The sequence below is a fragment of the Lynx rufus genome, unplaced genomic scaffold (assembly GCF_022079265.1).
Source record: "Lynx rufus isolate CCGP_SWC_20201006 ecotype Redwood Valley unplaced genomic scaffold, mLynRuf1.p SCAF_16, whole genome shotgun sequence".
NCBI lineage: Eukaryota > Metazoa > Chordata > Mammalia > Carnivora > Felidae > Lynx > Lynx rufus.
This window is the reverse complement of record NW_025814830.1, coordinates 31,396,563-31,423,446: the sequence shown is the minus strand read 5'-3', so window position 1 is coordinate 31,423,446 and position 26,884 is coordinate 31,396,563. Positions and strand designations below refer to the sequence as shown.

General features: G+C 37.6%; 1 protein-coding gene and 1 non-coding gene across 8 annotated transcripts in view; both read left to right on the top strand.

Moving 5' to 3' along the window:
• CNOT1 (CCR4-NOT transcription complex subunit 1) overlaps positions 1-26,884 on the top strand; it is a 104,470-nt gene that overhangs the window by 44,155 nt on the left and 33,431 nt on the right. For all 7 annotated transcript variants that reach the window (XM_047078507.1, XM_047078504.1, XM_047078508.1 and 4 more), the window contains exons 3-18: positions 2,146-2,253; positions 3,074-3,172; positions 3,551-3,619; positions 3,707-3,761; positions 4,477-4,680; positions 5,750-5,918; positions 8,839-8,965; positions 9,113-9,223; positions 12,892-13,062; positions 13,483-13,610; positions 15,978-16,218; positions 17,773-17,892; positions 18,649-18,771; positions 18,982-19,133; positions 25,198-25,348; positions 26,554-26,755. In XM_047078507.1, coding sequence (XP_046934463.1) covers positions 2,146-2,253; positions 3,074-3,172; positions 3,551-3,619; positions 3,707-3,761; positions 4,477-4,680; positions 5,750-5,918; positions 8,839-8,965; positions 9,113-9,223; positions 12,892-13,062; positions 13,483-13,610; positions 15,978-16,218; positions 17,773-17,892; positions 18,649-18,771; positions 18,982-19,133; positions 25,198-25,348; positions 26,554-26,755 — 2,230 coding nt within the window. The remainder of the gene's footprint in view (positions 1-2,145; positions 2,254-3,073; positions 3,173-3,550; positions 3,620-3,706; positions 3,762-4,476; positions 4,681-5,749; positions 5,919-8,838; positions 8,966-9,112; positions 9,224-12,891; positions 13,063-13,482; positions 13,611-15,977; positions 16,219-17,772; positions 17,893-18,648; positions 18,772-18,981; positions 19,134-25,197; positions 25,349-26,553; positions 26,756-26,884) is intronic.
• On the top strand, positions 25,654-25,789 carry LOC124511952 (small nucleolar RNA SNORA50). The gene has a single exon (XR_006961993.1). It is a non-coding gene; the product is annotated as a small nucleolar RNA SNORA50 (small nucleolar RNA).

The following is a 26,884-nucleotide window of genomic DNA, read 5'->3' as shown; positions in this document are numbered from 1 at the left end:
AGCTTCGTAAAATTCTGCCTATTCTAGTTAAAACAAAAAGTTAAATTTGTTTTTTTGGGTTTTGTTGGCTGTGACGACAGTCTAGTGGAATGTCTTCCATCTTTTAGATTGATGTAACAGTACCAGATAAGTCACTAGGTTCAAGAATCATGATCTAGTCTCCTGACTCCCTCTGGCTTTTTTTTTCTTTTTTGTTATTAAATGCATTTGCATACAGTTTACGTTTTGCCTCAAATGCTCTTTCCTCCAGCTCTATGTGTGGTTTTTGTCACTTCAATATTTTAAGTCTGTTTATATGCTAAATCTTTAGAGAAGGCCTTTCTCAGGCACCACTTGCCCCTCCTATCAATATCACAACACCTTGTTTTGTTTTTTATATGACAGTTTATCAGAAAAATTTCATAACTTTTTCCCCCTGTGAAAATGTACTTCATGAGAGCTACAGAACCTGTTGGTCTTGTCTCCTGCTGTATTTGCTGTAACTTGAATAGTATCTAGCATGTATTCAGATTTTTGTTAAACCAGATATTCTTGCTCCTCTGAGCAAGAGCTCCATTTGGTTGGAGCATAGATAGATTTATTTCTAATTAATTTGAATTGGCCCTTTAAGATAATGTTTTCAGCATTCCAGGGGATAGCAAAAAATAATCTCTGCCTTTACAGGACTTAAGGAACTGTAAGAACCCACAAACCCAGTACATTGTGAGTAGGGCCACAATAACTTTTAGACATGGAGAAGTTCTTGATTATCTGATTTTATTGATTTTATCTTGAAGATGTATGTGGGACAGTGTAAAAATTGGTCTTATTTACCTTGCTGTATTTTCTGGCTGGGGAAAACTGAAACTGAAATAAGTTAACTCAGCCAGCTACCACATAATTACGATATAGTACAAAGAGCATAGGATTTGGAGTTGGAGTATGAATCCAGATTTCTCAACTCATCGACTATGTAATTTGATGCTCAAGTTGTCTGATTTAAGTGTTCAACTCTTCATCTATAAAATTACAGTAAATTTTGGCAGAGTTGTTGAAGATTAAACCAGGGAAGCTCAGTACTGTACTTAGCCTAAAGTGCAAGTGTTATTTATAATATTTTTAAAAAGCATTTAATAAGAGAATGATTACTCACTCTGTACTTAAAATGCACTAAGTTCTTTTCTAGACTAGATGCAAAGAGGTGAGTATAACTGCACAAATTCCCTGTTCTCGTACAACTCTAAGTCTAGTGAGGGACATAGAAAATAAACATAAATTATCAGGTGATTTTAAGTGCTATAGTGAAAAGTAATGCAGGGTGAAGGGGAGATTGTGGGGCAGGTCATGTAGTTATGAAAGGAACTGATGAACAGCCCGTGTTACCATTCTGAAGCTTTCTAATTAGAATAGCAGTAACATTGGTAAATTTGAGAAACAGCACAAAACTAATAGAGCCCAGGGGCAGCATCTAAATAAAGTACTGAAGTCAGACTGTTTTTTTTTTAGGGCCTTGCCTTGTAGGTTATTGTAATGAGTTACAGTTGTCTTAAATTTCAGGTTACGTATTTAGGGTACAAATAATGCACAGAAAAAGTGATACTCTTACAGCTCCAGTTTGTTACAAAATTGTTGCCTTACAACTTAAAAAAAACAGCCACTTAATATTCTTACTGCATGTCATTTATGTTACTTGGTGTTTTGGTTTAGATGTTGACCAAAGTGCACACAGTTTTATATACATGGACTGGTTAGTTTCTTGTTTTTTCTTTTTTTTTTTCCTGCCAGTGACTGTAGGAAACATTAAAAAAAAACCTTTAATTATAAAATATGGGTACCTCTATTTCATTAATTCCAATAACTCTTATTCAACATGAAAAATTAATATTGAGATTTGCCTAGAGACTTTTTTAATCCTCTTAAAAATATTTATTCATTTTTGGGAGAGAGAGCGTGAGTGGGGGAGGATCAGAGAGAGAGGAAGGACAGAGGATCCGAAGTGGGCTCTGCACGGACAGCAGTGAACCCAATGCAGGGCTTGAACTGATGAACTGTGAGATCATGACCTGAGCTGAAGTCAGACATTCAACCCCCTGAGCCACTCAGGCACCCCAAGTTTTTCAATCCTCCTTAATGTTGACTATAAATTCATATTTTTCGTCTTTTTAGATTGTGAATCGGCACGGTCCTGAGGCAGACAGGCATTTATTACGCTGCCTATTTTCGCATGTGGATTTCAGTGGCGATGGTAAAAGCAGTGGCAAAGATTTTCATCAGGTATTGGGGCTTACAGAGCTTATGTTTACTTAGATCTAATTGTTCAGCAAATTGCATTTTGGGCATAGTGTGTGTATTAAGTGACATACACAAATCATCCAGAGGTAATCTCAGCTGAATGGCTAAAAGGTATTGGGACTTGTTTTTTTTTTTTCCTTTCTTTCTCCTTCCTGACTACAGAGCTTTACAGCTACCTAGTTCAGGCTTAGAGTGCTGGGGATCAGGCCTGCTTGAAGGAAGTAGGAGTGAGGGGGGGAATACTGCTTGACAAGTAAGTAAGGCAGAGAGAGAGGCTCTTTTTCTTAAAACAAAAAAACAAAAACTTTTTTTTTTTTTTAATGTTTATTCATTTTTGAGAGAGACGAGCACGAGCAGGGGAGGGGCAGAGAGAGGGAGACACAATTAGAAGCAGGCTCCAGGCTCTGAACTGTTAGCATGGAGCTCAACTTGGTGCTCATGATCTGTGAGATCACATCCTGAGGTGAAGTTGGACAATTAACCGACTGAGCCACCCAGGTGCCCCAGGACTGTCTTTTTCTAGATCGAGTTTCTTTGGCTTGATTTTCAATCTGGTAATAGTCTGTCGTGATGTTATTCCTTATAGATACCTTGTCGTTGGACTCTATTTTGTAGAAATGTTGGTTTAACACTTGCTGCTAATAGACTCTACGAGTTTAAATGTGATTTTAAAGAGCTGATTTGATAATGTAGAAACAATATCCAATATTGGATTACACTTCACTGTTCTGAGCATCTCTGCATCTGTTTGTGAGGAAGATGAATGTTAATGCTAATGAAAATTCACTTTTTATTTTTAAAGACTCAGTTTCTGATTCAGGAGTGTGCGTCGCTGATTACAAAGCCAAATTTTATCTCGACGCTGTCCTATGCCATTGATAATCCATTGCACTATCAGAAGGTTGGTATTGCTTTTATCTTTAGTAGTCCTAAGGATGTGACTTTCTGAAAAGACCTTAAATCTTGATATCATAATGACACGTTGTAATTTAAAAATCTCAGTAGTTACTTTAGGGTTTTTTAGTTTTCTAACAAAATCAAGATGGTTCATTTGATCATAAATAGAACCTTAACTAAAACCAGATCATGCAAAGGCTTGTTTGTCAGTCCATAGTTCTAGGACTTGGTGTATTCTTTCTAGCAACACTACAGAATTATGTCACTCCTGTGTAGCACCATATTTGGGTGAATAGATGCTTTTATAAACTTACTGAAAATCCTAAGTTTGTCTTGTTTTTTAAGTTCTTCTTGTTTTGAAATAAAGTTTGGTTTGTTTCAGAGTTTAAAGCCTGCACCCCACTTATTTGCCCAGCTGAGTAAAGTTCTCAAGTTAAGCAAAGTACAAGAGGTATGTGATTTAAAAAGAGATACATGCAAAATTGGAATTAAAAACAGCCAGTTGACTCTTTGATCAATCTAACCCTTCTTGTTTCAGGTAATTTTTGGCCTTGCCCTCTTGAATTCTTCCAGTTCAGATCTTAGAGGTTTTGGTAAGTTCTTTTTTCTTAGAGATCCTATAGTGAAGTTATTTCTTTAAAATCCATGAGTTTTTGAATCTTGAGGCACCATAGTTTAGATTTAGAGAGTAAGATAATCTAAGATTATTTTCTTTTGGCCTCTCTTATGAATGTGTGTATGCATAGTAAAACCTAATATAATATAAAACTTACCTTCATAAACATTTAAAATTTTTTTAAATTTATTTAAATTAAAAAAATGTTTATTTTGAGAGAGAATATGAGTGGGGGAGAGGGTGGAGACAGTGAATCCCAAGCAGTCTCCATGCTGTCAGTGCAGAGGCCGACGTGGGGCTCCCATCTCAGGACTGCAAGATCACAACCTGGGCTGATATGAAGAGTTGGGTGCTTAACTGACTGAGCTACCCAGGCACCCCCTTCTTCATAACCATTTTTAAATGTATAGTTCAGTAATACTTATATTCACATTGTTGTGTAATAGATGTCTGGAATTCTTTGTTTTGCAAAACTGATACACTATACCCACCGAACAGCTCTCCATTTCCCCCTCCTACCACCCCCCAGCAGTTGGTCTCTTATTTTATACTTGCCACCTAGAACTGTGAAAATATTAGAGGGTGAAGGGTGAGTTGGTGAATAAGAATGATGGTCATCTGTGTTCTGATGTGGCTCTTTACCCATTGTGGTGTTAAAGTAACTTGTGATTTTTGGTTTACCTGACTTTTAGCTGCCCAGTTTATCAAACAGAAGCTTCCTGATCTTCTGCGTTCTTACATTGACGCAGACGTCAGTGGAAATCAAGAAGGTGGCTTCCAAGATATAGCAATAGAGGTCCTACATCTCCTCCTCTCCCATCTCCTCTTTGGGCAGAAGGGAGCCTTTGGAGTTGGACAGGAACAAATAGACGCTTTTCTTAAGACGCTGCGCAGAGGTAAAGGAGTGTCTGTTGCCTACAAAAGATGATTTCATGACAAGGATTTTAGAATATAAGTGAAGACCATGATTTATCTATAAGTTGGTAATTTTTTAAGGAAGTAATTTGTAATTTTAAATACGAAAGTTAAAGCCTCATAGGAAAGGTATAAAATGAACATAACTGTAGTAATATTGTTATGTAGATACAGTCTCGGTTAAGACTTGGTATATTTCCATGTAGTCTTTTTTCTCCCTTAGGGTGATGGAGACATGTCACTGTGGTGACATGTTCTTTTTACTTAAGAAAATTGGTCATTATTGATATACCCACTTTGCCTATCTGGCTATTTGAAATGCTATGCTAAGAGAACTCTTGGCTTCTGTTGTTGCCATTCTTCTTTTCTCCCATCTTTCTTTTAGAGATATAAGTAGTCTTTTTGAAACAAATCTTTTTTTTTTAATATTTTTTTAAAACTTGATTTATTTATTTTTGAGAGAAGGGGTGGCAGAGAGAATCCCAAGCAGGCTCAACGCTATCAACATGAAGCCTGATGTGGGGCTCAAACTCTGTGAGATCACCACTTTTAACTGACTGAGCCACCCAGGTCCCTAAAACAAGTCTTGATGATAAACTAACCACTTGTCCATTTCCACTGTTACTTTGCTTTCTGATGTTTAAATACCTGAATTTTAAACTGCATTAACTTTCTGAGTGATAAATTTTCTTATCAGTGAAGCAAATAGACAATGATATTTCGATGGTCTCTGATGCTTTCTTTGTATGAGAACTGATAGTTAATCTTGTGAAATTTTAAAGTAATATTTCGGATGTGAATTGGCCACCAGATATTGGGATCCTAGCATAAAAACTTAACAAATATACTTGAGCAATTTTTGTGATGAGCAAATATTCAAATTTTGGAGTCGGTGTTAAAGTTGTAACTTGGGCTAGCTGGATTGAAAAAAACTGAATAACCTTTGAACATGAACTTGTGGAAGATTCAGATTTGGGGGCTTTTAAAGACAGTAAATGAGAATGGTTTGTTTTTCATCAGTTTAGCAATTACAATCTTTTCCTCCTTCAGATTTTCCTCAGGAACGCTGTCCCGTGGTGCTTGCACCACTTTTATACCCTGAAAAACGGGACATTCTAATGGACAGGATCCTGCCTGATTCCGGAGGGGTAGCTAAAACCATGATGGAGAGTTCCTTGGCTGATTTCATGCAGGAAGTAGGCTATGGCTTTTGTGCAAGGTTGGTAGTAAGATACACTAAACTTCTGTTTACTCCTGTGCCAAATATGATGTAATTCTTTAAGGCAAGTTGCTAACATTACTTAATGTGCTATTATCTTTGCCTCTTAAGAATTTTACTTCAAATTTAATCTTCCACATATAGGCATACCTTGTTTTGCTGTGCTTCACTTTGTTGTGCTTTGCAGATACTGCACTTTTTACAAATGAAGGTTTGTGGCAACCCTGTGTTGAGGAAGTCTGTTGGCACTATTTTTCCAATAACGTGCTTACTTTGTGTCTCTGTCACATTTTGATAATTTCTCACAGTATTTCAAAGTGTTTCATACTGTATTTGTTATGGTTATCTATAACTCAACCAAAAGCTCAGGTGATGGTTAGCAATTTTCAGCAAAAAGTATTTTTTTAATTAAGGTATGTACATTTTGTTTAGACCTAATGCTGTTGCACACTTGATAGACTACAGTATAGTGTAAACATAACTTACATGCTGGGAAATCAAAAAGTTCATTTGGCTTTATTGCAGTGGTCTGGAACTGAATCTACAAAATCTCCGAGATACGCCTCTACTAGTTTTGGTGACAGCTGTAAATATCATGGTGGCTAAATTTCTATCTCTTTATCTCTAGTTTCCCAAATTTAGAAATCATAGGTTCCTAGCCTAGTTGCTAGGATAGACATTTTTAGCTTTTGGGGGACAGAGAGCATTGAGGCAAGTGTTTATGGAAATTGTATCATTTCCTACCTCATGAGTTTAACTTTCTCTTCCCTCCCTGAGCCTTCAAATCCCCACTGTACCTTCCTTTTCTACAACCTTCCTTTTCTCCCTGTTTTATAGCCTCCTCTTGAATGTTTTTCTCACTTGTGAAGGGCCCCCAAGGAGATAGTTTCACCCTTTTGGTAGCACTCAGGACTTGATAAAGTGGATTGTCATTATTTTCCTGAGAGGAATTAAGGATATTAATGTGCTTTGCTTTTACTTTAAATGTAGCTTTTAATGTTTTTTTTTTTTTTTAATGTTTGTTTATTTTTGAGAGTGAGAGAGTATGAACAGGGGTGGGGCATAGACAGCAGGAGAGGGACAGAGGATCTGAAGCAGGCTCTGTGCTAATAGCAGTGAGCCTTGTGCAGGGTTTGAACTCATGAACCGTGAGATCATGCCCTGAAACCAAAGTTGGACGCTCAACTGACTGAGCCACCCTTGTGCCCCAGCTTTTAATGTTTTAAAAACTCTTCATACAAACCAAATCTACATTTATTTTTGAAAATGTGTTTGTGGGTATGTGTATGTGCCTGGCATAAAACTTGTTTAGTTAAACTTCAAGGTGTAAAGTAGCAAAGTTAGGGTACATTTTCAAGGCTATGTTCATACCAGAATAATCAAACTCACCTTGAGTATCAGTATTTTATTTTATTTTAAAACTTTATTTAAGTAATCTCTACACCTAATGTGGGGCTCAAACTCATGACCCTGAGATTAATAAGAATCCTGTGCTTTCCTGAATGAGCCAGCTAGGTCCCCTGTGTGTTAGTATTTTATATTTATGTATGTAAGTATTTCTAGAAGTTTGTTTATTTTGGGAGAGACAGTACAAGTTGGGGAGGGAGAAAGAGAATCCAGGCAGGCTCTGCACCGTCAGCACAGAGCCTGATGTGTGGGACTCGAACCCACGAACCATGAGGTCATGATCTAAGCCGAAACCAAGAGTTGGGCACTTAACCAACTGAGCCACCCAGGCGGCCCCTCCCCCACACTGAGTATCAGCATTTAAAAAAAATTTTTAACGTTTATTTATTTTTTGAGAGACAGCATTAGCAGGGGAGGGGTAGAGAGAGAGGGAGTCGCAGATTCCAAAGCGGGCTCCAGGCTCCGTGCTGTCAGCACAGAGTCCGACGTGGGGCTCGAACCCACGAACTGCGAGACCATGACCTGAGCCGATGTTGGATGTTTAACCCACTGAGCCCACTGAGCCCACCCAGGCACCCCTCGAGTATCAGTATTTTATTTTTTTTTTTATTAAAAAAAAATTTTTTTTAACGTTTATTTATTTTTGAGACAGAGCATGAATGGGGGGAGGGTCAGAGAGAGAGGGAGACACAGAATCCAAAGCAGGCTCCAGGCTCCGAGCTGCCAGCACAGAGCCTGACGCGGGGCTCGAACTCATGGACCGCGAGATCACGACCTGAGCCGAAGTCGGCCGCCCAACCGACTGAGCCACCCAGGGGCCCCTTGAGTATCAGTATTTTAAAGAGTAACTTGATTCATGTTGAAGATGGAAGAAGTTAATTTTATTTGTCTTTGTGAAAAATAATCATTACTCTTGGCTCATACTTTATTCCACTGATTTTTTTTTATGTTTATTTTGAGAGAGAGCTTGCGAGCAGGGATGTGGCAGAGAGAAAGAGGGAGAGAGAATCTCAAGCAGGCTCCACATTGTCAGTGCACAGTTGGACATGCGGCTCCATCTCATGAATGTGAGATCATGACCTGAGCCAAAATCACAAGTCAGACGCTTAAATGACTGAGCCACCCAGGCGCCCTCTTCCACTGATCTTTTAAACTTCTGCCATTTTCCTTTTTCTCTCTAGTTTTACTGAGGAATAGTTGATATCCATCACTGTACAAGTTTAAGCATATAGCCTGATGGTTTTGATTTACATACGTTACGAAATGGTTGCCATGATAGATTCAGCTCATATCTACCTTGTAATATAGATATAGCAAAAAAGGAAAGAAAGCTTTCCCATTTTCTTAGTTACGTAGGTGGTTTTTATATTCCTAGCTATATGAAAGTAACATGGAACGAAGCTGGTATTAGTAAAAGTCTAAGGATTTCACTTAAGGATTATTTTATATTAGCATTTCTTATCTTTGGTATGAAGGGTGGAAACATTTTTCTGAAGTTTATTTTCTGTTTCAGTATTGAAGAATGTCGCAATATAATCATGCAGTTTGGTGTCCGGGAGGTTACAGCTGCCCAGGTTGCCAGGGTTTTGGGAATGATGGCTCGAACTCATTCAGGATTGACAGATGGAATTCCATTACAGGTAAGTGTAGAAGTCAACTATTATACAATTTGAATTAATGTCCTGCCCTCTTTATTTATTAAATTACAGTATGATTGATTGTTCTACCAACCAGAGCTGAACACATTAAGTAGTTGGTTTTGTTTAATTCAAATTTTACTTGTACAGAGTATCTCTGCTCCTGGCAGTGGGATCTGGAGTGATGGAAAAGATAAAAGTGACGGAGCACAGGCACACACGTGGAATGTAGAAGTCTTGATTGATGTTCTCAAAGAATTGGTGAGTACATGTGATCATGATTTTATATTCATTATGTTAATATGATGTAGCCCAAAGAAAGCAAACTGTAACAAATAAAATTCTGCTGAATAAGCTGTAGTGTTTTGGTGTTCCTGACTTCATTGGCTCCAAAGTAATGAAGTGTCCAAGATGATTATGTACTGGAGATAGTTTATAATCAAATACCAGTTTTGTTCATTAGGAGTTGTTGCTGCGCAGTTCTCAGTGATATTACTGAGGTGATTTGGTGGAGTCCTGGTGTGGATAGTTTGGAGGGACAGCTTTATTTCATAGTAGTAATTGTATAAAGAATTACCAAGAAAGGAGGCCTTCTGAAAATTTTCTGGGAAGTGCAACAGAAATCTTGCTATCTTTTTTTATGGTGGGTAAGGATAATAAAAATCCATACTTCTCTTAATGACTTTCACTTCTAGAATATCCACAAACTAAATAATTGGCCCCCAGATAAAGTACTTCTCCTAAAATATTAAAATGCTTAAATAAAATAATGTAGGAATGAAACTTGGAAATTTTGAAAGGGAGTGATAAAATTTAGTCATTGGGAGAATAGTGCAGTCAAGGTGTAATATCTTTAGTTTCATTCATAAAATGTCAAGGAACAAAATACAACATTAAAGACTACATATACGTATTTATAACATTCTTTGTGTCAGGTCATTTAGCTATCCTAAGCCTCCGTTTTAATTTTCCATGTTTGTAACTTATAGATAGAGTTGGGTTACTGTTGTCTGTATTTACCTTACTATTAACATTATGGATCTTTAAATTTTTCTTAGTAGTAGGTGGAGTCACAGTGTTCAGACCTATTTTCCTTTAGTAATAGGATAAAATAATACTTGATCATGGCAGAAAATTTGGAAAATGAAAAGCAAAATACAGCCATAGTTTCATGTACAGATACACTAGTTACTGTTGTTTTTATTCTGTGGTTGTTATGCAAAAGTGAAGAACATGCCCTTTTCACTCAGTAGTTTCATTATTGTACTTTATTGCCCTATTGAAAATATATTGCCCTACTGAAAATAATTTCTCTTTAAAAATTGACAAAGACAGTATTTTCATGTTATCTGAACCTATTTTCTGTTTTCAGAGACTATAAAAGGCTATAAAATGGAGTGCCTACACTGTGGGTTTGAACACTTGAGTTAGTAACCTGTTTTCTTCCTTCTTCTTTTTTCTTCTCATATATTAGGGTTTTTTATACTTAAAAAAAATGTACATTAAAATTTTTTTTTTAATTTAACATTTTTTTTTTGAGAGAGCGAGCATGAGTAGGGCGGGGGGGGGGGGGTTGGGAGAAACAGGCCCCGTGCTTTTAGCGTAAACCTGATGTGGGGCTTGACCTCAAAAACTATGAGATCATGACCTGAGTCGAAGTTGGATGCTTAACCAACGGAACCACCCAGGTGCCCATTCTGTACATTTTTTGTAGACAGGAGCAGGAAACCATTTCAGATACATTTTGGGTCAATGATTTTTTTTCTCCATTGCTCACCAACGAGTGGAAGAAACCACAGGGGATTCTTACAGTTTTACCAAACTAGCCTGTGGATTTACCAAATTCGTCTCTGTGATAAGGCTATTTAATAGTACATTAATGGTTCTGTTCTGTCACAGTCATTGAAGCAAATTTTAGAAAGAAAAACAATCTTATTTTCTCAGTGCTCTTGTTGGCTTGGAGTGAGTACTTAATTTGAAGTTTGTGTTTGTACCGTTGCTTTTTTCTTTTTTTTTTATTTTTATTTTTTTTAATTTTTTTTTTTTCAACGTTTATTTATTTTTGCGACAGAGAGAGACAGAGCATGAACGGGGGAGGGGCAGAGAGAGAGGGAGACACAGAATCGGAAACAGGCTCCAGGCTCTGAGCCATCAGCCCAGAGCCCGACGCGGGGCTCGAACTCACGGACCGCGAGATCGTGACCTGGCTGAAGTCAGACGCTTAACCGACTGCGCCACCCAGGCGCCCCCCGTTGCTTTTTTCTTAAGTGTATTTATTTAGAGAGAATAAGTTAGTTGGGAGAGAGGCAGAGAGAGAGGAGAGAGACAATCCCAAGTAGTTTCTGTGCTGTTGGTGCAGAGCCCCATGCAAGGCTTGATAACCACGAACCTTGAGATCATGACCTGAGCTGAAGTCAAGATTCGGACCCTCAAATGATTGAGCCCCCCAGGCGTGCCTGTACTGTTACTTTTATAAAAAGCAAGCATGTATGTCTTCATGACTTGAAAGGGGTCACCTTGGAGCAAAACTAAACTGACCATGATGCTTTGAAGAGTTTTAAATACAAAGTGTGGACAGCCTCTTTCTTCTTAAGCATAAAATAAACTTAGTACTTTGTGCAGAGTGGTAAATTATCTTCTATAAACTAGTTAACTTTGCTTTGTGTTTTCTTTTTTTTTTTAATTTTTTTTTTCAACGTTTATTTATTTTTGGGACAGAGAGAGACAGAGCATGAACGGGGTAGGGGCAGAGAGAGAGGGAGACACAGAATCGGAAACAGGCTCCAGGCTCTGAGCCATCAGCCCAGAGCCCGACGCGGGGCTCGAACTCACGGACCGCGAGATCGTGACCTGGCTGAAGTCGGACGCTTAACCGACTGCGCCACCCAGGCGCCCCATGCTTTGTGTTTTCTTAAGGAGTCTCATACTGATTTTTGTTGAGTACCTTTTCATAGAACGTTTTTTCAATGGAATTTTCAATCATTTTGACAAAGAATTTAAACCACTTTTCCTGATACAATTGGTATACTTTTTGGGGAGATCATTAGTTAATTAAGAATGGTATTTGGGGAGGGGCACCTGGGTAGCTCAGTTGGGTAAGCATCCAACTCTTCATCTTGGCTCATGTCATGATCTCATAGTTTGTGAGCTTGAGTCACGTGGGCTCTGTGTGGATGGCATGGAGCCTTGCTTGGGTTTCTCTCCCTCACTCTCTGCCCTTCCCAAGCTGGCCCTGTCTCTCTCTGTCTCTCAAAAGATAAACTTAAAAATCCCTTTTTTAAAATAATGGTATTTGGGATAATTGATTTATCTTTGCTACTTTGTTCCAAGTTAGTAGAATCTTGGCTTAAAACCGAGTCATTGAGGGGCGCCTGGGTGGCGCAGTCGGTTAAGCGTCCGACTTCAGCCAGGTCACGATCTCGCGGTCCGTGAGTTCGAGCCCCGCGTCGGGCTCTGGGCTGATGGCTCGGAGCCTGGAGCCTGTTTCCGGTTCTGTGTCTCCCTCTCTCTCTGCCCCTCCCCCGTTCATGCTCTGTCTCTCTCTGTCCCAAAAATAAATAAACGTTGGAAAAAAAAAAAATTAAAAAAAAAAAAAAACCGAGTCATTGATTTAAGAGTTTTGCCAGACTGGGATGGGAGTGTTAGTTGAACTAAGTATGGGAAGAGAGAGTTCCCTTTTACATACTCCCATAGTCAGAAATATGTCATGAACTGAAAGGTTGGAGTGCCTCTCTAGAAAAGCTGGTTTATTTTGAATATGAAGTATTTACTTTTCTCAGTCTCTAGAAATGCCAGATAATGATTATTTTGAGTTTATAATTAGAACATTTTAATTTAATTTCAGATTTAATTTGGCTCTTTGGATAAAGCATAAAAATGTTTACAGTTTTTGTCCATTCATTCGATTTTGAAATGTTTTTCTGTTTTAGAACCCGAGTTTGAATTTCAAGGAAGTAACTTATGAACTGGACCATCCTGGATTTCAAATTCGTGATAGTAAAGGACTTCATAATGTGGTTTATGGCATTCAGAGGGGTCTAGGAATGGAAGTGTTCCCAGTCGACCTCATATATAGACCTTGGAAACATGCAGAAGGCCAGGTGAGCTGATGGTGTTTAGCTTTGGAAGAGGAAGCACATAATGACTTATTCCTTATGTAGTGCCATCTGTCCATTGATTAAAACATTCTTTTAAAATAGAATTTGTTTTGTGTAGTTCAGAATAGCAGAGACTGTCAGTTTTGAAAAGATTATTATCTTGGTTTATCGTAGTTTAGTACTAATCAAACTCTAAGTGAAGCAAACCGTTTCCCCAACTATTTGTCTCCAACACCATTTTATCTCATACCTTTCATCTGTTTGAATTGTCTGTGGCTTCAAAAGAGCAGAAAGTTAATGTTTTAAAGGGAAATTGTCATTCTAGTAACCTTAAGATTGAGATTAGCTGAATGAGAATGTTTCAGATTTTCATAGCATTTGCAGTCATTTATGGTGGTAAGGACTTTTTTCCTCTTGTTCCAGCTCTCTTTTATTCAGCATTCCCTTATAAATCCAGAGATCTTCTGTTTTGCTGACTATCCCTGTCACACGGTTGCCACTGATATTCTGAAAGCACCACCAGAGGATGACAATCGAGAAATTGCCACATGGTAAACACTCTCCTCTAGCGTTTCTTGAAAGGATAACTTGTGCTTTTTTGCAGTAGAAAATTAATAGGGAGCAACTACATAGTTAAAAGGTTTTACTGAAACAGTATTCTTAGTGAGCCGACTTTAAATTTTTAGATGGGTGTTAATGGATAAAAATCTAATTTTAGTCCCATTGGCACTAGATAGTTACATTTTTTCCTCTCTAAGGTCTGCCACTGGGTATTCTCTGAAACTGTCAAATGTTGGAAAAGAGGTTTGTACTTCTCCTTTAGATTAGATCCTTTTCTTCTGCCTACAGATTTACTTGCTTTCTTTCCTTTGTAAGTAGCTCAAGATGGCCAAACCATCCATTCTAATCCTTTCAGCTAAATTACCTAGTTTATTTGAGTTCCAATTCCTAATTTCTGAGGGAGAATCAGACTTTGGCCCAGTACATTTCTCCTGGAACTCAAGTCACTCCTCTCTAGGAATATGAGGTAAGGATGGTGAAAGTACTTCCATTACTGTTGAAATACACACACACTCTCTCTCTCTCTCTCTCTCTCTCTCTCTCCCTCTCCCTCTCCCTCTCCCTCTCCCTCTCCCTCTCTCCCTCCCTCCCTGCCCCCCCCCCCTTCTCTCAAACACTCTTAACACACTCTCACACACTCACTCAACAGAGGGGACATGGGCTTGATTGCTCCCCAAAGGTAACTACTTTATATTTCTTATCTCTTCTTCCTAACTGTAGTTTTCTGAGATCCTTTTCTGACACGCAACAGATGATCCTCTGCATTTTGGGTGCTATGGGTGGGTTTTTTAGGGCAGTTTAAAGCCCTTTTGATATTTCCAGTTCTTCTAAAGTCAAGAAGAGATGGTAAGCTTTTCCTGTGAAGGTTTAGTTAACATCTGGGTTTTCTGACCATATAGTCTCCTGTAGCAAGTACTTAAGCTCTTTATTGTAGCACAGTATAAATACAGATGTAGCTCTCTCAGAAAACATTTAGTGAAATAGGCAGTGGGTGAGGTTGGTCTGTGGGTGCAGTTTGCTGATCCCTGTTCTGAAAGATTGACCCCAAGCAGTAGTTTGTTCTAAAATGTGTCCTTGGGGTGCCTGGATGGCTCAGTTGGTTGAACATACAACCTTGATTTTGGCTTGGATCATGATCTCATGGTTTGTGAGTTTGAGCCCTGTATTGGGCTCTGTGCTGAATGCACGGAGCCTGGTTGGGATTCTCTTTCTCTCAAAAATAATGAATCTTAAAAAAAAAGAAAGTGTATCCTTTTCCCAGGTGCTAGCAAAATTGTATCTGTAGGCTTGATTGATTTTTTTTTTTCTGTTAAGTCTAATGTATATAGCAGTATTTATTTTGTGAAACTAAAATGTCATATTAAATTTAACAGTTCCTTAACATAGCTGTACATTCAAGTCTGTCTCAAAATTGTCTTTTAACAGTTTGTATGAGTAAGAGTCCAGACAGGGTTCATATAGTTTATTCTGTAAGTCTTCCTTTTCTCACTCTTCTTTTTTAAAATAATAACTTTTAGGGGTGACTGGGATGCTTAGTTGAGTGTCTGACTTTGGCTCAGGACATGATCTCATGGTTTGTGAGTTTGAGCCCTGCTTTGGGCTTGCTGGTGTCAGTGCTGAGGCTGTGTTTGGATCCTCTGCCTCCCCCTACTCTCTCTCAGAAATAAACTTTAGAAATAAATATAACTTTTGCCATTGATTTGATGAAGTAATCGGATCATTTCTCCTTTAGAATACCCCATAGTATGGGGTATATGTTTCCTGATGGCATTTAGTTTGATCTCTGTCTCCATAGTTTTCATGCACTATGGGTAGAGTAAAACTTTGATGTTTGATTAAAGTCAACCACTTTCAGCTTCTTGGGGCAAGAATAATGCATATGGGATGTGTGGACCTCTGAACTTGGGTGATATCAGGGGGCACTAAAGTTATACCTTTTCATTATCAAAGTAAGTGTCCAGCCTGTATTTTTGTGTAAAATTTTTCAGTGTATAAATTAGGTCAATGTTTGTATTTTCCATTTTCGAGCATTTCTAAACTCTGTGATGTTGTTTGCTTCTGTTTTACACGCTAGTCACAAAAATCTTCAATGATACCTCCTTGATAAGAAGGATCCATGATTATGTCAGTGGTCTGTAGTGTTGCCTCTCCACTTACTGTCAACTTGGACTCCATCTCTGAAATTAGTGTGATATACTAGTATATAATTTTAATATGAACACTAGTTTAAATATTTTTCAAATATTAATAGATGACCCCTCAGTTTTGTCATGATAGTTGGTATGACTTATTTGGAAAATGGATTTTTGTATACTTATGTTTTCATTGACAGAGTATCTCACTTCCATTCTTGTTAGGAAGAGCTTGGATTTGATTGAATCTCTTCTGAGGCTTGCAGAGGTGGGGCAATATGAGCAAGTTAAACAGCTCTTCAGCTTCCCTATTAAACACTGTCCAGACATGCTGGTATTGGCCTTACTACAGATCAACACCTCTTGGCACACCTTGCGCCATGAGCTCATCTCCACTCTGATGCCAATTTTCCTCGGAAACCATCCTAACTCTGCTATTATTTTGCACTATGCGTGGCATGGGCAGGTAAGACATGAATATTTCTTTGTCTTAATATTTGACATTCTGTGGAAGATGTTCAAACTAAATTGTCAATCTTGAATATGACACTTTGGAAAAGTTGCACTTTCATGAAGCCTATTTTATCTTTTAGCATCATGTGGGTGTTCAAGTATAAAACTTTAAAGAATAAGAAGGCAGTTAAAAAATCAATATCATGAAAGCTCCATACTACTAGGGCACCACTATGATTTGGTAACAGTAATGAGCTTAATTATTTATCATGGAAGCAGAAGGTACTCCTGTCACTTTTTAACTGTAAATGGGAGAAGATCACAGGTCAATTTGACATTTTCTATTTTATCTAAATTCAGCATCTAAATTTTAGTTTCTGCTGCAATGACGTTTAAGTCCTTTGCTGCTTTCCTTCCCTAATTTATAACAAGTAAATATTTTCTTGTCCATTGCACCTCCCCCCGCTCCCACTAGCCTGTATTTTTAATAATAACAAATGGAGAAGCTTAGGCGGGTAGAAAAGCAGTCATCAACTACTTTACATCAAGTTTCTTTTCTGGCTGGTTGTTTTTGTTTTTTTTTTTCCTTTCCTTTAACCATTTTCATTCTCAGTGTAGTTTACATTATATATAAGTGCTTTTAAAACATTAAACTCTTATTTATAAATGAAAAATGTTAGCTTTAGTTCCATGCTGTCAGTCAGCCCTCCATTTCTAGGGACTCAACTTACATGGTAAACTTACAGTTGACAGAATGTTTAGCAGCCATTTACAAGGTTTGCTGCCCAGACCTTTTTAGGTCTTTCTCACCACAGCTATAAGGTACAAAGGGCAGGTAGAAAGGAGCTGCGTCTCCTCACTTCTTGTTGAATACTTGTTTCACCTGAACCTGCTGTTGCCTCAAGACAGTTACTGGAAAGTGATTTAGATACAGTGCTAGCAATTGCCTTGCCATTGCTTCCATGAGAATTGGTTGCTGAACTACGACTGTTGGTTTCATTCAGCTGCAAAACTTTAGATCAGTTCTCAAAGCTAGGATGTTTTCTGGACAAAAAGGAAATTGAACAATCACCAAAAAAAAAAAAAGAAAAAAAGAAAAAAAGGAACATTCTTATTTGTTAAAATAGGTAGATTTAGAATGTACAAGTACCATTCCCAGAAATACTGATTGAACACTACACTACACTGCAGTGTGAGAAATGATTACCTTAAACTACTTTTTTAAATCTATAGACTAGTAATTTATAACTTAGTAAGGAATTAAACAAATTTCATGTGCCCTCATGTTCACACCATAATCTGTTTGAAAATGTGTTGGCCTATGTTTTATAGGAGAAGTACATTTATTGAATGACTATATGACCCAAGGTTTAGGAACAGGCTTTCATTTGGAAGATGTGGAAATAACTTGACTTTCCTATAAAGAATGTCACTGCAGTCACTGCTTGAGGCTTGAACTGATGCACCTCAATTTTTTGTAAATATAACAAGTAAAATTAGCTGGGCATTCATGGTAGTGCCTGTGAAAACGTTTAGCATTATTGATATGTAACCCCTGTTTTCTTAGGGACAGTCTCCCTCAATCCGCCAACTTATCATGCATGCAATGGCAGAATGGTACATGCGAGGGGAGCAGTATGACCAGGCCAAATTGTCTCGAATACTTGATGTGGCCCAGGACTTGAAGGTGAGCTCGGAGGGACAGGCTGATATTTTTATTAATGATAAAACAGACTTTTTATGTTATCTAGATACCTTAGGGATAATTCAAATATAACTAGCTCTTAGGTAGCTTATGTTGAGCTTTATAGTTTTGCATTGTAAGTAGACAGGGATTGAAACAGTGGTTTTGGAAACGTAAGAAATGTTTTCATTGTTTACATTTGACTGAATTTTGTTTGGTCTTCTATGGTAGTTGCAAGGCTATTTTAAAGCAAGTGATAACTGGCCTCAGATGTAGATCTGTGAGATATAATTTGTGGAGAAACTGGTTGGGTTTTACACCCTTTGCAGATTTCATTAACATTAATGGAATCTTTTCACAAATAGTCTCTGATTCTTGATGTTTTTGACCAGTAGGTGCATAGTACTGATATTGCAGTTGTGCTTAGGTTAGAATAAGCCTGACTTTAGATTTTTAAAAACGGAGTAAGGATACTTTTTCATGCATCATATGCTCTGATTTAGGTTTAGTTATTTTAAGAAACACAGGGTAAAGTTTATTTTGGAGGTCAAGTCATATGTCCACCTTTGAAATGTGATCTTATTTTAAGTAAGAACTAAATCAGCACTGAATTGTAGTAAGCTTTAAAATATGACCAAGAAAATATTAGCAATGTTTTATTTAGACTTGTTTGTGAAAATAAAAGCAGGAAACAAAATAGGACAGGGTGATAGATACCTAATTGCTTGACTTACAGTTTCTGATATTCTTTTGCTTTAGGCCTTGTCAATGCTGCTAAATGGTACTCCATTTGCCTTTGTTATTGACCTTGCTGCACTTGCTTCACGTCGTGAATACCTCAAACTTGACAAGTGGCTCACAGATAAAATTCGAGAGCATGGAGTAAGCAGGATTTGTCCCATTTGTTACTTCTCTTAAATTTTGATGCCTAAAATAGCTAAATGAACAACCTTTTTAAATGGCAGTGGAATGTTATATTGTGGATTTTAGTCATACTGTCTTTAATAGTCTTTAATCTGAAAGCAGTTTATCTTAAATCTGAAAGCAATTAAGATCAATATCTGATACACCAAGAAACTTTATATTTTCCAGGAGCCTTTTATCCAGGCATGTATGACTTTTTTAAAGAGACGGTGCCCTTCTATTTTGGGTGGACTTGCCCCAGAGAAAGATCAGCCCAAAAGTGCTCAACTTCCTCCAGAAACTCTGGCAACAATGTTGGCCTGTTTACAAGCTTGTGCAGGGTAAGAAGAGCATGCTTAAATATGACTGTTTAGTACTGGAATTAGGTTATGAATAACTTGTTTTGGAAAATAAGGGTTGAATGAGTGTATGTGACAGCAGTTTAGATAATCCAGTGGTTTTAAGTTTAGAGTACAATACTCAAAATACATATTCTTTCCATTTGAATGGATTTTGTGTGTGTGTGTGTGTGTGTGTGTGTGTGTGTGTGTGTGTGTGTGTGTAATGTGAGGTGGGGTCCAGTTTCATTGTTTTGCGTAGGAAGTTCAATCATTCCAACACCATTTGAAGAGACTGGTCTTTCTTTTAAATGGTCTTTTGGAAAATAAGTTGCCCATAATGTATGGGTTTTATTTCTGGATTCTTCGTTCTGTATATGTCTATCCTTATGCCAGTACCATAGGTTTTCAGTGAGATTTGAAATTGGGAAATACGAGTCCTCCAACTTTGTTCTTTTTTTAGTATTGTTTTGGCTGTTCTGGGTCCCTTGCATTGCCATGTGAATTTTAGGATCAGCTTGTTGATTTTTGTGAAGTTATGAAGAAGCCCACTGGGATAATGTTGAATCTTTACATCATTTTGGGGGAATATTGCCATCTTAAAATACTAAGTATTTTGATTCATGAATCTGAGATGTTTTTAGGTCTTTAATTCCTTTCAGGAGTGTTTTCATTTTCAGTGTTTAAGTCTTACACTTGTTTTATTGTATTTATTGTTAAATATTTTGTACAAGGCATGTCATATGCAAATAGAATTTTATTTCTTCCTTTCCCATCTTTTTATTTTCTCTAGTGTAAACCTCAGTCTAATGTTGAATAGAAATGGCAAGAGCAGACATTCTTGTCTTGTTCTTGAATTTATAAGGAAAGTATTCCTTATTCACCATGAAGTGTGATGTTAGCTGTGGGTTTCCGTAGATACCCTTCCAGTTGAGGTTTCCTTACCTTTAATTCTAGTTAGTTGCATGTTTTATCATTAAGGTGTTTTGTCAGATACTTTGGTCTACCTTTCTTGAGAAGATCTTGTTTTTGTTTTTTATTCTGTTGTAGTATGTTAATAGAAATTTGGATGTTAAAAAATACTGCATTCCTGGGATAAATTTCACTTCAGTCTTTGTGTATGTATACTTTTTATATGCTGCTGAATTCAATTTGCTAGTATTTGGTGAGCATTTTTATATCTATATTCCTAAGGGATATTGTTTTGTAGTTTTCTTGTGTTGTTTTTGTCTGGTTTTGATTATCAGGGTAATCTTGGATTCATACAATGAATTGGTAAAGTGTTCTTAACTCTTAATTTTTGTGAGAAAGATTGGTAACAGTTCTTTAGATGTTTCATAGGATTTAGCAGTGAATCCATCTGGTGTTAGGCTTTTTCTTGTGGTAGTTTTTAATTACTAATTCAATATCTTGTTATGTATCTATGCATATTTTCTTTTTTTTCCCCCCTTGGATCAGTGTTAGCAGTTTGTCTATGAATTTGTCCATTTCACCTAGGTTATCTAACTTGTTGGCATACCGTTCTTACATACTATATCCTTATTATCTTCATTTCTCTAAGGTTGGTAGTAATAGTCCTGTCTTTCACTTCCTGGTTTTAGTATTTGAATCTCTTCTCCCTTTTCCCCCACCCATTTCTTGTCATTTTGGATAAACGTATGTCAAGTTTGTTGACCTTTTCAGAGAAGCAACTTTTTGTTTTGTTTTTCTCTTGTTTTTCTATTTTCCATTTCATTTATTCCAACTGTCAACTTTATTATTTTCCTTCCTTATTTTGAATTTGGTTTGAACATTTTAAACCTGATTAAGGTGGAAAGTTTGGTTTTTCATTTGAGATTGTTCATGTTTAATTGGGGTGTTTATGGCTTTGAATTTCCACCTATGAAATGCTTTAAGTTTGGTATTGTGTTTTCATTTTCACCTGAAAGTATTTTGTAATTTCCTGCAACCCATAAGAATAGGTTGTTTAATTTTTACGTGTTTGGGAATTACCTGGCTTTATTTTGTTACTGATTTTTTTTTTAAGTTATTTTGAGAGATAGAGAACAAGGGCGGGGAGGGGCAGAGAGAGAGATGGAGACACAGAATCTGAAGTAGGCTCCAGGCTCTGAGATGTCCACACAGAACTCTATGCGGGGCTTGAACTTGTGAACCGTGAGATCATGACCTGAGCCAAGTTGGACCCTTAGTGAGCCACCCAGACACCCCTCAGATTTTATTTTTAAGTAATCTCTTTACCCAATGTGGGGCTCTAACTCACAACCCTGAGATCAGGAGTCTCATGCTCTACCAACTGACCAGTGAGGTGCCCTTGTAGTAGTCTTTTTTTTTTGTCATGTTTGGCCACTGAAGTCTCTGGGTAGCCTTGTGGTCAGCTAAGTCAATTACTTGACAACTTGTTAACCTTTATTTTCTTCTTAGAGCCTAAATGTCAACTTCAAGTGAGAGCTTGGTTCTTTTTAGGTCTTTCAGGGGAATATTACAGATTTAGGTATTGGCAGCACTCTACACATGTCTGAGGACTTCTTGGTTCCCTGGGAAAATGAGTGTTTTTCACAGTTCTATCCATGGGAATTTTATTCCCAAATTTTCCTTTTAAGCTTTTTGGGTAACCTATTGTTTGCTCAGACTGTTATCTTCTATCCCAGGAAGCCAGAAAATTAAAACAATTACCTTTAAATATTTCCTTCAGATACCTCAAGAGGAAAACGCTATTTGCAGTTGGCCAGCTATTAAGTCAGATAAAGATAATCTTGCCATTGTGGTCTCACAGGGAATCCTCTGGTGCAATAATGGCAATTCTCTAAGAATGAGGCTTTGCAGATGCCTCAAGCCACTTCCGAGCCCTCTCCCATGGCTGTCAGGCTGCTGGTTTTCTCTGAGATTGTAAACTATTAGTTCTCAAGGCAGCTGTGCAGCTTGAGAGGGGGCTGGGAGTAAAGTAATTTAAGATTGCAGAAAGCTTTTATTACCAAGGTTTAGTTTTCTTTCTAGAGTAAAAATTCCTGCATTGTTGTAAGCCGTTAGTCTCCAGTGTTTTGATAAAGTTGATTGTGACAATTTTTGCCACTTTTTTAAGTTACTTTTATAGGGGAGAGAATATATGGAGGTCTTTACTACACCATTTTTGCTTATGTACTATGTATTTTTTTTTGTTAAGCTCTGAAGTATAATAAACAGGTGTGAGTCTATTCTGCAGCTTCAACTGTAACATTTTTGAAGCTATCTTTCTTTGTCTTCCTCTCCAGTCCTGTTTTCTTCCGTCTCCCACACAGATCTTGAATTTTATTTTGCCTTGCCTTATTTTTTAAAAATTTACACATGTATATCCCTAACTCAGTGTACTCAATCAAGGAATATTTTGTTTCCTTAGAGTCATAAGACAGTATTATTGATTGTTATAACCAGAGACAAGTGTGCTGTTGGCACCTCCTGGGTAAAGGCCAGGGATGCTGGTAAACATTTTTACAGTGCACGATAGAAACAACACAACAAAGTCCAAAGTGCTAATAGTACAACATTTGAGAAACCCTAAGTTCTTAATGTTCTAAAATTTAAAGTCTAGAGTTTTGACTCTCACATTTATATATTTTAATCTACCTGGAATTAAATAATCATAAATTGAATACTGTAAATTTAAGGGCATATTGAAATTGGATAAAATGGTTTTTTTTGTGTGTGTAGGGAGGTAGTTTACCTGACTTGGATTTCAGTTTCTTTTTTTGATTAGAAGTACCTGTTTTCTTGAAGAATTTAATGAAATAATTCGGGTAAAGTTTTTAGAATCGATACTGATAAAAAATAAATGCCAAAGAAGGAAAGTTCTTCCAATTAATAAATAAGTAATTATGATGGAGGTACAAAATTTAGTGGATGCTAAAAGTAGTGAGTGAACGTTTCAGGAGCAGGACAGTCAGCTAGTTTTAGAGTGTCTCCCCACAAATTAACAAAGGGAAAAGTAGTAATGTTTTATTGAGAAAACTGGCAAATGCCACATTAATTCTTTGATCAAAGTGATCACCAGCTCTCTGTATAATATGCCTCATAATAAAACATGAAGGGCACCTGGCTAGCTCATTCATTAGAGCATGCGACTCTTGATTTCAAGTTTGTTAGTTTGAACCCCATGTTGGGCATAGAATTACTTGAAAAAATAATGCACTGAGAAGAATACGATGTAACTAGTGTGGTAGTCCTGCCATAAATGTATCTAAAATATCAGACAAACTCAAAGTAAGGGACATTGTATAAAATACATATTTAAAAAAAAATCAACTTGAAGAAGGCAAATAACAGCTGATGAATTTTTTCCAGTTTAAAGAAATTAGGGTCGCCTGGGTGGCTCAGTCGGTTAAGTGTTCTACTTCGGCTCAGGTAATGATCTCACAGTTTGTGAGTTTGAGCCCTGCATTGGGGTTGCTGTTATCAGCTCGGAGCCTGGAGTCTGCTTCAGATTCTGTGTTTCCCTCTCTCTCTGCCCCTCCCATGCATGCATGCTCGCTCATGCGCGTGCACGCTCGCTCATGCGCGTGCACGCGCGCTCGCGCTCTCTCTCTCTCTCTCTCTCTAACATAAACATTAAAAAAATGAAAGAAACTAAAGAGGTGACAGCTCAGTGCAGTGTATTGGATCATGATCCAAGGGTAAAGTAGCAGTGAAGTACATAATTGGAACAATTCATATAATTTTTTTTACATTTTTTTAAAAAATCTTTACTTTTTCAGAGAGCGAGAGACAGAGTGTGAGTGGGGGAGGGGCACAGAGAGAGGGAGACACAGTATCCGAAGCAGGCTCCAGGCTCTGAGCTGTCAGCACAGAGCCGGACGTGGGGCTCGAACTCACGAACTGTGAGATCATGACCTGAGCTGAAGTTGGATGCCTAACCGACTATGCCACCCAGGCACCCCAACAATTGATATAATTTTAACATGGCCTGTTTGATTTTATCTACGTTAAATTTTCTTATTTTTATTATTTTATATGGTTGTGTAAGAAAATGTCCTTGTTCTTAGGAAATACATAGTGAAGTATTTAGGAATAAAAGATATGTGATGTATCTAACCTTAAAAACTTCATGGAGGAGACAGTAGAAAGAATGGCTAAACAAATAGGGCAAAATGTAACTAACTGGTGGGTGAAGCATTTATGGGAGTTTCTTATAATATTAGTTAGCCTCTTCTAAGTTTGAAATTGTGTGAAATATAAGAAAGTTTTTCCAGAATTATATGGAATATTTTAATTAACCATATTTTATCAATCTAATATACCCAACTTTTAATATTTTAAAATCTGAAAGGATTCATGTCTTTAGCTATCTCTGAATTTGAAATCTTAACTATTGGCATCAAGAAGTAAAAGTAGTCACATTTAGAAAAAGGAAACATAAAACTACATTAAATGGGGTGCCTGGGTTGACTCCATTGATTAAGTCTCTAACTCTTGGTTTTGGCTCAGGTTATGATCTCATGGTTTCTGAGTTGGAGCCTCTTTGTAGGGCCCCACCCCAGTGCAAGGGGCTTGATTAAGATTCTCTCCTCCTCTTTCTGCCCTTCCCACGCACACATGTATGCTTTCTCTCTCAAAAAATAAACCTAAAAAAAAAACATTTAAAAGTTATTAGTTGCACTGTACACAAGGTTTAGTTTCAGAGGTATATATTAGATATCTTTGGGGCACCTGGGTGGCTTAGTTGGTTAAGTGTCCAAATCTTGATTTGACCTCAGGTCATGATCCCAAGGTCATCAGATCAAGTCCCACATCAGGCTCCATGATGAGCATGGAGCCTGCTTAGGATTCTCTCTCCTCCTCCCCCTCCATCCCTCTTCCCCACTTGTGCATGTGCACTCTATCTCTAAAATAGAATTAAAAAAAAAAAAAAGTAATTAAAGATCTCCAAGACAGAGCCGTGCTCAGAAAATCCTAGTGATTAGTGATGGATACAAAGACGTGGGGTATGGTGGAAGTGTAGCCATATGTTCTAGCAGGTTTTCTTTATTAGAAAATCAGGTTTGTTTATTTAGGTGTTCCAAGGAGTAGCAAGTGATATTTTTCATTCTTCTGTCTTTAGGAGTGTTTCTCAGGAGTTATCAGAAACCATCCTCACCATGGTAGCCAATTGCAGTAATGTTATGAATAAAGCCAGACAGCCACCACCTGGAGTTATGCCAAAAGGACGCCCTCCTAGTGCTAGCAGCTTAGATGCCATTTCTCCTGTTCAGGTAAGTGAATGCTACAACTGGTATGTCTGCATTTGTTCATAGACTTGGAATAGAATAAACTTCTACATCATAAGTAATCTACTCAAAGGAAAATTTGTCTGAGTTTATTTATTACCTTTTAGACACCTGCATGTCTAGCATCCACTATTACATTTTGAAGGAGATCTGTAAATAGGCAACGTAGTTGAGGATAGACTTTAATCATTAAATAGAACCTGTCTCTGAGAGGAAAGAGACAAAACAGCTTCTTTAGGTAAATGGTAAGGGCTTCTTTTTAAAATAAGAATAACTTAGACTTGAGAAATAAGCACTGCCTTTGAACCTGATGTGTCTTGTTTGTAGCTTCACGGGCCAAGCAACAGTGCTAGAGCATAAGGACTTGTTATAACTGGGGCTCTTCAGCTCTCAACTGAACTGCTCTTTTAAAAACAAGGTACATTTAAGTTACTCCCTGACACCAACCACCCCCCTTCTCTCTGGGAGCAACATACTCCACTTCTGTTTTCATCTGCATTGATTGGCAGATTGGGGTTTAAGAAAAAAAGAATGTTTAGTAATTCTTCAATGGCCGCTTTATGAAAGGCATTTATGTACCATTTCTGTAGTCATAAAGGTCTGAAATAATGCCACGAACCAAGGAGCTTGGAAGTGCAGTTATTAGATATTTTAAAAGATGTTTTGGTGAATAGCATACCTTGTTTTTTGTTTGCTTTAAATTAGAGCTGATCTCCTCCAACCCTTAAGATCCTCAAATTTTGAGTAGATTTATTTGTTTTGACTGGAAGATTTATTTCTAATTGCTAAGCTTTTATTGTGTTGGAAGTTAAAAAATGTAGTTCGAGAGATTGTTTCTGTTGTAAAGGGGCTTGTTGGAAATTTTAAAGACCTAATGTAACAGTTGTCCTGTGTGTTTAGTGCTATGGCTGCAGGGCAGTTCGTCTTAAACATTAACTCTTGAAGTTCCTTATCCCTCACATTATGGCTCTGGTACTTTGGCGGAGGCTAATAACTCTTTAAACCTTCTCTGTGATATAGTAAGAACAATGTCTGGCACACTTGACTTGATGTCGGGATTTAGTTATCATGATTGCTTGGGGTTTTGTAATTTATTAAGCATATGAAGAGCTAAAGATTTCTTTACTTGTGTCATAAATCTGCATGTGCTTGAAGTATGTTTAATACATTTTTATAATGTTTTTCTTTAGATTGACCCTCTTGGTGGAATGGCATCTCTTAGTATAGGTGGTTCAGCTGCCCCTCACACCCAGAGTATGCAGGGTTTTCCTCCAAATTTGGGTTCTGCATTCAGTACCCCTCAGTCACCAGCAAAAGCATTTCCACCCCTTTCAACCCCAAACCAGACAACTGCATTCAGTGGTATTGGAGGACTTTCATCACAGCTTCCAGGTAAGTGGGGTGGCGGATGGAAGTGCAGATCATTTGTAAGTTTCATTGTGCTTTAGTGTGTAGTAAGGTGTTTGGAGTCATTGTGATAAAATGAAAGCTGTTTAAATTGTGAAGGTTACTTCAACCTTC